General features: G+C 35.3%; 1 protein-coding gene across 21 annotated transcripts in view; it reads left to right on the forward strand.

Annotated features, from left to right (window-relative positions):
* LOC141393794 (cyclin-dependent kinase-like 1) overlaps positions 1-8,161 on the forward strand; it is a 108,653-nt gene extending 100,492 nt beyond the window's left edge. For all 21 annotated transcript variants that reach the window (XM_073967268.1, XM_073967270.1, XM_073967289.1 and 18 more), the window contains 5 exons: positions 4,996-5,281; positions 5,398-5,648; positions 5,738-5,833; positions 7,469-7,762; positions 7,826-8,161. In XM_073967268.1, coding sequence (XP_073823369.1) covers positions 4,996-5,281; positions 5,398-5,648; positions 5,738-5,833; positions 7,469-7,762; positions 7,826-7,969 — 1,071 coding nt within the window. In that variant the 3' untranslated portion in view covers positions 7,970-8,161. The remainder of the gene's footprint in view (positions 1-4,995; positions 5,282-5,397; positions 5,649-5,737; positions 5,834-7,468; positions 7,763-7,825) is intronic.
* The last annotated feature ends 4,371 nt before the right edge of the window (positions 8,162-12,532 follow it).

Here is a 12,532-nt window from a genome sequence, read left to right on the forward strand (position 1 = left end):
AGTCACCTTCGGGATACAAAAATTCCCCCCAAAAATTTGTCGGAATATATCAACGTTTTGATATACCTCCCAGAGAACGCTACATCCCGATTTTCGTTATTTTCAAGATTGTGGCCTCAATATACCACTGTAATTGGAGTAATAAACTTTCCACCAGAAAGTTGTCGATATATTTCATTATATGTCCTAGAACGGGACTCACGATTTTTCGATGTTTTGAAAGTTTAAGCCAGGGTTAAAAAACACTATAACGGATACAAAACATTCCTTACAAAAAAATCAGACAGCATACGTCCACGTTTTGTCAAAGGACCCATGTAAAAGTACCACCCAATTTAGGATTTTTTGAAGATTTTCCTATCGAGTTGGTTAATTGGAGTTTTGTGTTCACAGAAGATAGAAAACTTACTCACAAAAACTATACATACACAAACATGTTTTGAAAAAAAATTATTTAAAACCAAATCCAAATCAATTACTCCCTTCAAGATTTATCGTGCGCACAATTTTTCCGAACATTTTTGAACTTTTGTATGGGAGGTACCTGGAGGAGTGAACCGATATGGCTTATCTTCGAACTTAAACTAAGTTTGGACAAAATATTATGAAGGCCAAATTTTGGATCGAATCGTCAGATCCGTTCGAGAGTTATCATGAGCTCCAACCACTTCACACGGTGTCATAGGGGTTTTTTGAAACTTTCAGGCTATTTTCTCAGGAATTATGGTTTTGCCTCTGATGAAACTTGTACCGTCGTATGGGGGGCCGTGAATACAAGTTGTTACAACAAAAATCAAAACGATTCGAGGGCAGGCCCTAAACTGAACTTTTCCGAAATTTTGTGTGGGAGGTACCCGAAGGAGTGACCGATTGAGTCCATATTGGATCCTCATCTAAGTTTGGTAGAAATTTCACGATGTGGAAAGAATGGACCAAATCGGTTACTTCCTTCAAGAGTTATCGTGCGCACAAATTTTCCGAACATTTTCGAACTTTTGTGGGGGAGGTACCGGAAGGAGTGGACCGATATAACCCATCTTCCAACCTAAACTAAGTTTGGACAAAATATTGGGAAAGCCAAATTTTGCACTAAATCGGTTCATCCGTTCTAGAGTTATCGTGCGCACCAGCCAGCCAGACAGGCAGACAGACGGACGGACATTCCTAAATCGACTCCAAATTGTCTGAAACACATTTCGTCCAAACATACTAGGGGTCTAAACCAATTATTTCGATGAGGCACATTTTGCTCGTATGAAAGTGTATATACCCTCGTTAACATAAATGCTGAGGGTATAAAAATCAAAACACGGATTTCCTAAACAGTCAAAACTTGAATATGTATATTTTCAAAATCTGGATTTTCTTCAAAAAAAATATATTTTTTCAAAATATTGGATTGGATTTGGTAACAAAATTTTCTTAAATTAATAAAAAATCAAAATCTCCATTAAATAAAATGTTTTTCAAAATATTTTGTTAAAAACTTTAAAAAAAATCACAACGTAAAATATTTTGTTCAAAACTTAAAAAAAAAAAACAAAACGCGGATTCGAAAAAATCAAAACGCGGATTCAAAAAAATCAAAACGCGGATTAAAAAAAATTTGAACGTGGATTTAAAAAGTTAAAAACTAGGAAAATTCAAAACGCAGATTTAAAAAAAAATCGAAATATGGACTATTAAAAAAATGTTCAAAATGTGGTTTGAAAAATCAAAAAACGGTGGTTTAAAAAAACATCAAAACGTGGATTATTAAAAAACTATTCAAATTGTTTATTAAAAAAAAGTTGGATTTAAAAAACGTGGATTTTAAGAAAATCGAAGCGTGGATTAAAAAAAATCAAAACGTGTAATTATTCAAACCGTGAATTGCTTACAACATTTATTGTTTTCAAAATATTTATAAAAAAATTAAATATAGATTTTATAAAATATCTGAATTTTCTTCAATAAATCTGAATTAAAAAAAAATTGTTTAAACATCGGATCTTTTTGAAACATTTTTATAAAATTGAGATTTTTTAAAAATACATCGTTTTTAAATCTGGATTTTGTAAAAATATTTTCCTAAATTTAAACAAAAAATATATTGAATATCTCGATTTTACAAAAAAAAAAAAAGATATTAAAAAATTTTTTGTTCTAATTTGTATGTTTAAAAAATATTTTGTTTAAAATTTTAATTTATTTAAAAAACTGATTTTTTTAAATGTGTAAAAATATGTTTTTTATTTTTATTTTGATTTTTTTTTTTTTGATATTTTTATCCAAACCTGGATTTTCTGGAAAATACGTTTTCAGGATTTAAATTTGAATGTTTTAAAAAAATATACATACATATGTTTCAATATTTTTATAAGGTTAAGATTTTTTTTAACTGGAATTTAAAAAAAAAAATTATTTTAATTTGAATTTTATACCCTCAGCTTTTAGGCTAGACTTTGATACGACCAAAAATGTGCCTCATCGAAATAACGGTTTAGACCAATGCCGTTCTTTGGTATTGTTGAAGTTACGAAGTTTTTCGGTAATTCACACACACACGACCCGAACGCAACGAAAGAGCACACAAAAGAGATCAAATGTTTTGATTTGTTTTTGTTTTGCAGCATGCGTGCTTACAACCTTAGTCACACACTGTCAAAAGTTGCCAATATTGAGAATTTTGTGTGCCCTCTTCTTGGTCGGCAGTGTTTTAGACCCCAAGTATGTTTGAACGAAATTCGTTTCAGACAATTTGGAGACGATTTAGCCATGTCCGTCTGTTTGTCTGTCTGGTGCACGATAACTCTCGAACGCATCAACCCTTCGAATCGGTTGAATTTTGGGTATCCTAATATTTTGTCCAAACTTAGTTTGAAGATGGGCCATATCGGTCCACTCCTTCGGGTACCTCCCACTCAAACGTTCAAAATTTGTCCAGTCATGTATCAGCTTGGAATATGGACTACATCGGTCCACTCCTTCCGATACCTCCCACACAAAATTCGCATAAAGTGAAGTTTAACCGCTCTTCTTGGATCGTTTTGAAATTTGTTTCAGTAAATTGCCTTGCGGCTCCCTTTACGACGGTACAATTTGTTTCTTGGCCTCAAAGTTTCAAGAAACCCTGACGGCACCAACCAAAATTACAAATCCGCATGATAATTCTCGCAGGAAGTTTCTGATTGGTTCAGACTTTGCACATCATATTATTTCATCCATTCATGTATCAGGTTGAAATATGGACTATATCGCTCCACTCCTTCCGATACCTCCCACACAAAATTCGGATAGAGTGAAGTTTAACCGCTCGTCTCGGATCGTTTTAAAATTTGTTTCAGTAAGTTGTCCTTGCGGCTCCCTTTACGGTGGTACAATTTGTTTCTTGCGCAAGTCCATACTTCCTGAGATATTGGCCTAAAAGTTCCAAGAATCTCTGACGGCACCAACCAAAATGGCAAATCCGCAAGATAATTCCCGCAGGGAGTTTCTGATTGGTGCAGACTTTGCACATCATATTATTTCATCCAGTCATGTATCAGCTTGGAATATGGACTACATCGGTCCACTCCTTCCGATACCTCCCACACAAAATTCGGATAAAGTGAAGTTTAAGAGCTACTCTCGGATCGTTTGGAAATTTGTTTCAGTAAGTTGTCCTTGCGGCTCCCTTTACAACGGTATAATTTTTTTCTTGCGCAAGTCCATACTTCCTGAGATATTGGCCTAAAAGTTCCAAGAATCCCCGACGGCACCAACCAAAATGACAAATCCGCATATTAATTCTCGCAGGGAGTTTCTGATTGGTGCAAACTTTGCACATCATATTATTTCATCCCATCATGTATCAGCTTGGAATATGGACTCTATCGGTCCATTCCTTCGGGTACCTCCCACACAAAATTCGGATAAAGTGAAGTTTAAGAGCTCCTCTCGGATCGTCTTGATTTTTTTTTAGTAGGTTGTTCTAGCGACCTCATTTACAACGCTACAATCTTTTTCCGGAGTAAGTCAATACTTCCTGAGATAATGGTCCAAGCTCCAAAACCCTCCCGTCACATACTAAAATGGCTATTGAGCAAGGGTATATCTCCGTCAGCAAAGCTGACTGGTACTTTCCTATTTGTTTTAATTTCGATATTTAAATTTTTTTTCAATATTGGGAATGTTTAGAAAATATCTTCTTCAAAACTTAAATTTTTTAAAGATACATTTTTCAAAAACTGTACTTTTTTAAATTTTTAAAAAATATTTTTTTTAGTTTGATTTTTTAATAAATTTATCTAAACCTAGATTTTCTAGAGAATACATTTCCATGATTTATAATTAGGTTTTTTCAAAAACTTTTTTATGTACATTTTCAAAATCTGGATTTAAAAAAAAAATATTTTTTAAAATTTGGATTTTCTTCAAAAAATATATTTTTTAATACTGTCTTTTAAAAACATTTTTGTAAATATATTCAAAATTATCTTTAAATATAGGATTTGCAGATAGGGATTTTTTTATATTTAATATATTTTTTCAAAATCTGGATTTTTTAATTTTTCCAAATCTGTTTTTAAAGATAGTTTTTAAACCGGCGATAGTTTAAAGAATATTCTTCAAACACTAGTGATCCTTGAAAAAATCACTTTCGTTTTGGTCTAATGGCCTTTGGAAAGTAAACCTATCTTTACCACTTCCATTTGTCTGTTCCCTTTGTCTTGCGATTCCCTTTGGTGGACAGTCGTCATTTAACTGACCTTTGCATCAATGTTCGAGGCACTTAAAACCACAAAACGTCATATTGTCCCGTTACGTTTTTAAGTTTCATTGTTATTATCCCTTTGCAATGACTACTTCATTTTTTTCGGCTATCTTCTTCTTCACTTAGCATTTTATGCGTGTCATTAAACGATGCCACATACACACATAACCAGACATCACTAACCAATCTCTCTCCTTCTTCTCTTGTTTTCCCCTTTCTCCCTTCATTTCCTCCATGGCGCGCAATATTTGGTCATTTAGAATTTGAAACATCCAAATTTGGTTTCACTGCTTGAAGTATTTCGCCGCAAACGACGATTGCATTTGGTATTTGAATTTTGTGAACTAACGGTACTACATGAACTGGAACGACATCCGCAGGGCTGTCCCGAACATTTAACCAAACAAATCGTCTATCAAACGTTACAAGGAGTGGCATATTGCCACAAGCAAGGCTGCCTGCATCGTGACATCAAACCGGAGAATATTCTGTTGACAGCACAGGGCCAAGTGAAGCTGTGTGATTTTGGTTTTGCTCGCATGCTAAGTGAGTATCGACCGAACACAAATAAACGAACGAAAGAACTTCATTCTTTTGTACATCCTGTTGAAAATGATAACAATGATTGTCAAACTCCATTCTTTTTTTCATTTGCATTGAAGGTCCTGGTGAAAACTATACCGACTATGTTGCCACACGTTGGTATCGTGCCCCAGAACTGCTGGTGGGTGATACTCAATATGGTACTCCAGTTGATGTCTGGGCCATTGGTTGCCTTTTTGCCGAGCTGGTGCGTGGTGAAGCCCTATGGCCTGGACGCAGTGATGTGGATCAATTATATTTGATACGCAAAACGTTGGGTGATCTCCTGCCAAGACACATACAGATTTTTGCCCAAAATGAGTATTTTAAGGTAAGGAGACGAAGCGAACGACCGTTGACAATCGAATTTCATTTCCTATTTTCATTTCATCCTTTTTTCTGGCAATTGTCATTTTGCAGGGCATAACACTACCCGTACCACCCAATCTCGAATCACTGGAAGAGAAAATGCCAGCTAAAGCCTTACAAAATCCATTGACCATCGATTTTCTAAAGGTAAGTGGCTAAATATTGGAATGGGATGATGATGAGGGAGGATGAGTTCATTCCTCCATCCATTCCATCACAACTGATGACATAAAAGTTTTGTGCGATTTGAAAAAAAGATAACAAGATGAAATGCACTTGGAATTGTTTTATGTAATGCAAATAGGCCTGAGAAACAAACTAATTTTGAAAATTCCAAAGAGAATGCAAATGAGATTTTGACATTATTGGCTCAATGAAAACGTTGGGAGAATTTTTATAATATTTTTGAGTATTTTCTTCTATAGAAAAACTTTCGTCAGGTCCCTGAGGACACTTTTTACTAAAGAAAAAATTTCCTCAGGTGACTGAGGACACTTTTTGCTATAGAAAAAATTTCCTCAGGACACAGAGGACACTTTTTCCTATAGAAAAAAATTTCCTCAGGTCCCTGAGAACACTTTTTTCTATAGAAAAAATTTTATCAGGTCCCCTGAGGACACTTTTTTCTATAGGAAAAATTTCATCATGTCCCCTGAGGACACTTTTTTCTATAGAAACATTTATCAGGTCCCCTGAGGACACTTTTTTCTATAGAAAAAATTTCATCAGGTCCCCTGAGGACACTTTTTTCTATAGAAAAAATTTCATCAGGTCCCCTGAGGACACTTTTTTCTATAGAAAAAATTTCATCAGGTCCCCTGAGGACACTTTTTTCTATAGAAAAAATTTCATCAGGTCCCCTGAGGACACTTTTTTCTATAGAAAAAATTTCATCAGGTCCCCTAAGGACACTTTTTTCTATAGAAAATATTTCCTCATGTTCCCTGAGGACACTTTTTTCTATAGAAAAAATTTCGTCAGGTCCCTTGGGGACATTTTTTTCTATAGAAAAAATTTCGTCAGGTCCCCTGAGGACACTTTTTTCTATAGAAAAAAATTCGTCAGGTCCGCTGAGGATACTTTTTTTCTATAGAAAAAAATTCGTCAGGTCCGCTGAGGATACTTTTTTTCTATAGAAAAAAATTCGTCAGGTCCCCTGAGGATACTTTTTTTTATAGAAAAAAATTCGTCAGGTCCACTGAGCACTTTTTTTCTATAGAAAAAAATTCGTCAGGTCCCCTGAGGACTTTTTTTCTATAGAAAAAATTCGTCCGTCATTGAGGATTTTTTTCTATAGAAAAAATTTCGTCAGGTCCCTGGAGACACTTTTTTCTATCAAAAAAAATTCGTCAAGTCCCCAGAGGTCACTTTTTTCTATAGAAAAAAATTCGTCAGGTCACCTGAGGTCATTTTTTTCTATAGAAAAAAATTCGTCAGGTCACCTAAGGACACTTTTTTCTATAGAATAAAATTAGTCAGGTCACCTGAGGACACTTTTTTCTATAGAAAAACTGTCGTCAGGTCCCCTGAGGACACTTTTTTCGTATAGAAAAAATGTCGTCAGGTCACCTGATGACACTTTTTACTATAGAAAATATTTGCTCAGGTCCCTGAGGAGTCTTCTTACTACAGAAAAAATTTCCGAGGTCACATTTTTTCTATAGAAAAAATGTCGCTATGTCCATTGAGAACACTTTTTTTCTATAGAAAAAACGTCGTCAAGTCCAGTGACTTTGTTTCTCAATATATCCCTGAGTTTTATAAAAATTAATATATTTTCAGAAATGTTTGGACAAAGATCCCGCCAAACGTTGGCCTTGTGAAAAACTGGTCAAACATTCCTATTTTGATGATTATATTGCCAAACAACGTGAAATGGAGACGCTCAACAGTCTGGAAGCTGCCACCTTACGGCAGCAGCAACAACTGCTACAACAACACATGTTGCAGCAACAGCAGCAGCAACAACAACAGCAAGCAACACAATCACTGCTGCAGACAACACAAGCAGCAGCAGCAGCTGCCCAAGCAACTACGGTGGGTACAGTGGCCTCAACGGGAAGAGACAAATCAAAGGTAGTGGATGAAAATATTGAAAATAATTTAAATTTTGAAAATGTTTTTTTTTATTTTTTACAGACTTCAAATACCTCACTTCCTCTCTTGACAGCTAATCATCATCACCATTCACAGCATCACAATCAAGACTACGGCAAGTTACAGCCTCTGAATAAACACTCAACATTATATCCCCGATCGGAGCATCATTTACCGACAATATAGAATATTGAAAGTTAAAAAAAACTAAAAATTCTTCAATGTGTTTTTTAATAATTGTACGAATAATAGGCGGGAGGGATTACATTTGAATTATGAAGGTTTTTTATTAATTTTATTTAATTATTTAATTTCCTTAAAAATAAGTTATTATTTAATGTGTGTTTCAAATAAATAAGGCAAAAAACATTTAACAAATGGAGGTGTGATTTTTTGTCCAGGTGATGTAGGAAATTGCTTCATTAGTAACCTGTTGTTCCAGGACAAGTTGAATAAATATTTGAAAGAGAGGGGTATGGAAATTAAAGAAACCTTGGCATTTTTCTACGAAAAAAGTTTCCGGCGGACTTTTTTCCGGAACCTAAGCATATTTTTCTATAGAAAAAGTGGTGACGTTTTTCTATACGAAAAAAGTGTCCTCAGGCGACCTGATGACATTTTTTCTATACGAAAAAAGTGTCCTCAGGCGACCTGATGACATTTTTTCTATACGAAAAAAGTGTCCTCAGGCGACCTGATGACATTTTTTCTATACGAAAAAAGTGTCCTCAGGCGACCTGATGACATTTTTTCTATACGAAAAAAGTGTCCTCAGGCGACCTGATGACATTTTTTCTATACGAAAAAAGTGTCCTCAGGCGACCTGATGACATTTTTTCTATACGAAAAAAGTGTCCTCAGGCTACTGATGATATTTTTTTCTATAGAAAAAGGTATCCTCAGGCTACTGATGACATTTTTTTCTATAGAAAAAGTGTCCTCAGGCTACTGATGACATTTTTTCTATACGAAAAAAGTGTCCTCAGGCGACCTGATGAAATTTTTTCTATACGAAAAAAGTGTCCTCAGGCTACTGATGATATTTTTTTCTATAGAAAAAGGTATCCTCAGGCTACTGATGACATTTTTTTCTATAGAAAAAGTGTCCTCAGGCTACTGATGACATTTTTTCTATACGAAAAAAGTGTCCTCAGGCTACTGATGACATTTTTTCTATACGAAAAAAGTGTCCTCAGGCTACTGATGACATTTTTTCTATACGAAAAAAGTGTCCTCAGGCTACTGATGACATTTTTTCTATACGAAAAAAGTGTCCTCAGGCTACTGATGACATTTTTTTCTATAGAAAAAAGCGTCCTCAGGCTACTGATGACATTTTTTTCTATAGAAAAAAGCGTCCTCAGGCTACTGATGACATTTTTTTCTATAGAAAAAAGCGTCCTCAGGCTACTGATGACATTTTTTTCTATAGAAAAAAGCGTCCTCAGGCTACTGATGACATTTTTTCTATAGAAAAAAGTGTCCTCAGGCTGCTGATGACATTTTTTCTATAGAAAAAAGTGTCCTCAAGCTACTGGTGACATTTTTTCTATAGAAAAAAGTGTCCTCAGGCTACTGGTGACATTTTTTCTATACGAAAAAAAATGTCCTCAGGCTACTGATGACATTTTTTCTATACAAAAAAGTGTCCTCAGGCTACTGATGATATTTTTCCTATACGAAAAAAGTGTCCTCATGCTACTGATGACATTTTTTCTATACGAAAAAAGTGTCCTCAGGCGACCTGACGACATTTTTTCTATACGAAAAAAGTGTCCTCAGGCGACCTGACGACATTTTTTCTATACGAAAAAAGTGTCCTCAGGCTACCTGACGACATTTTTTCTATACGAAAAAAGTGTCCTCAGGCTACTGATGACATTTTTTCCAATGAAAAAGTGTCCTCAGGCTACTGATGACAAAAGTGTCCTTTTCCTACTGATGCTATTTTTTTCTATAGAAAAAAAGTTTCCTCAGGCGACCTGATGACATTTTTTCTATACGAAAAAAGTGTCCTCAGGCTGCTGATGACATTTTTTTTATAGAAAAAAGTGTCCTCAGGCTACTGATGACATTTTTTCTATAGAAAAAAGTGTCCTCAGGCTACTGATGACATTTTTTCTATAGAAAAAAGTGTCCTCAGGCTACTGATGACATTTTTTCTATAGAAAAAAGTGTCCTCAGGCTACTGATGACATTTTTTCTATACGAAAAAAGTGTCCTCAGGCTACTGATGACATTTTTTCTATACGAAAAAAGTGTCCTCAGGCAACTGATGACATTTTTTCTATACGAAAAAAGTGTCCTCAGGCTACTGATGACATTTTTTCTATACGAAAAAAGTGTCCTCAGGCTACTGATGACATTTTTTCTATACGAAAAAAGTGTCCTCAGGCTACTGATGACATTTTTTCTATACGAAAAAAGTGTCCTCAAGCTACTGATGACATTTTTTCTATACGAAAAAAGTGTCCTCAGGCGACCTGACGACATTTTTTCTGTACGAAAAAAGTGTCCTCAGGCGACCTGACGACATTTTTTCTGTACGAAAAAAGTGTCCTCAGGCTACTGATGACATTTTTTCTATACGAAAAAAGTGTCCTCAGGCTACTGATGACATTTTTTCTATACGAAAAAAGTGTCCTCAGGCTACTGATGACATTTTTTCTATACGAAAAAAGTGTCCTCAGGCTACTTATGAAATTTTTTCTATTCGAAAAAAGTGTCCTCAGGCTACTGATGACATTTTTTCTATACGAAAAAAGTGTCCTCAGGCTACTGATGACATTTTTTCTATACGAAAAAAGTGTCCTCAGACTACTGATGAAATTTTTTCTATACGAAAAAAGTGTCCTCAGGCTACTGATGACATTTTTTCTATACGAAAAAAGTGTCCTCAGGCTACTGATGACATTTTTTCTATACGAAAAAAGTGTCCTCAGGCTACTGATGACATTTTTTCTATACGAAAAAAGTGTCCTCAGGCTACTGATGACATTTTTTCTATACGAAAAAAGTGTCCTCAGGCTACTGATGACATTTTTTCTATACGAAAAAAATGTCCTCAGGCTACTGATGACATTTTTTCTATACGAAAAAAGTGCCCTCAGGCTACTGATGACATTTTTTCTATACGAAAAAAGTGTCCTCAGGCTACTGATGACTTTTTTTCTATACGAAAAAAGTGTCCTCAGGCTACTGATGACATTTTTTCTATACGAAAAAAGTGTCCTCAGGCTACTGATGACATTTTTTCTATACGAAAAAAGTGTCCTCAGGCTACTGATGACATTTTTTTCCATAGAAAAAGGTGTCCTCAGGCTACCGATGACATTTTTTTTCTATAGAAAAAAGTGTCCTCAGGGGACTTGACGTCAATTTTTTTTTCTATAGAAAAAAGTGTCCTCAGGGGACTTGACGTCAATTTTTTTTTCTATAGAAAAAAGTGTCCTCAGGGGACTTGACGTCAATTTTTTTATAGAAAAAAGTGTCCTCAGGCTACTGATGACATTTTTTCTATACGAAAAAAGTGTCCTTAGGCTACTGATGACATTTTTTCTATAGAAAAAAGTGTCCTTTGGCTACTGATGACATTTTTTCTATAGAAAAAGTGTCCTCACGCTACCCCTCCCTCGTTTTCTTTGTGTATTCTTCCTCTCATTAGCACCCACAATGTTTCCTCATTTCCAAACCCACTGATAATGCCTACACTGTGAATTTAACACGTTTTGTTAACATTGCACAAATATTTGCCAGGCTTTCTAATCTTTAACGCACGTTTTAGACTTCATTTTAGCCATGTTTATTTTATAAACTCCTTTTGGAATCGCAAATAACAGACGGAAAGAAGAATATTTTGCTAACAACTTTTTAAGCCCATATTAAATGCCAAACAAATCCAGTCGATGGTGCAAAGAATAAGAAGAAGGTATCGAATAGATTTCGAACGGAGCCAGCCAACCAACCATCACGTGCTATGTTCGGCAAATACATAAGCGAAGGAACAAACGAATTACCAACAACAACAACAAATGACAACGTGTTGACAGTATCTCGGCAATGGAGTTCTCATTGTGAATTTGTTACAAACCGGATGGATGGTAGCAGGGGGTATTTAAATGCTATTCTATGCCTCCCATATAAAGCTGTTTGAACAGTGGAGGTGTCTTATAGAAGACAACATCTTCAGCAAGGTTGATCTTCCTACTGGAAACCGCAAAAAATTTTCCAAAATGTGGCCAATGGGGGCTTCTTAAAAACGACTAGGATGGCCTTCTTGTGGTAGCTTAAAGGATTTTCTTACAGAAGTGGACCATATACACCTTCTTAGAGAACCAGAAGGTCTCTTTATATGCGAAATGTTTTTATAACCCTGTTCCACTGTGAAAGCAATGAGCGAATGGTAAGTACTGTGCGTTCATTTCCACCATTTCTTTTATCACATTTTACTGTTGAAGTTTCTTGGCCTGATAATCAATGTCACGTAAAAAGGTAACATATTTTAGTCCGCAGTATTTAACGTTCTGTTCACACGCTTGTCTTTACAAACAGAAGAAGAAAAAATTTTTGTTTTTGTTGTCATTGCTAGGCCTCTATCCTAAGGTCTTATTTGCTCTTCTTAGATCGTCGCTACAGTCGCGTTTAAGCCATAAATGTATTGTCAGGCATAATAAATAAGGATTTATGAGTTGAAAAATGTACGTGTGTATGTGTGTGCGTTGCAAGCTTATGCGCTCGAAAGGATGTTAA

The sequence above is a fragment of the Musca autumnalis genome, unplaced genomic scaffold, assembly GCF_047663935.1.
Source record: "Musca autumnalis isolate F117 unplaced genomic scaffold, ASM4766393v1 scaffold_2, whole genome shotgun sequence".
In the NCBI taxonomy this organism is placed as follows: Eukaryota; Metazoa; Arthropoda; class Insecta; order Diptera; family Muscidae; genus Musca; species Musca autumnalis.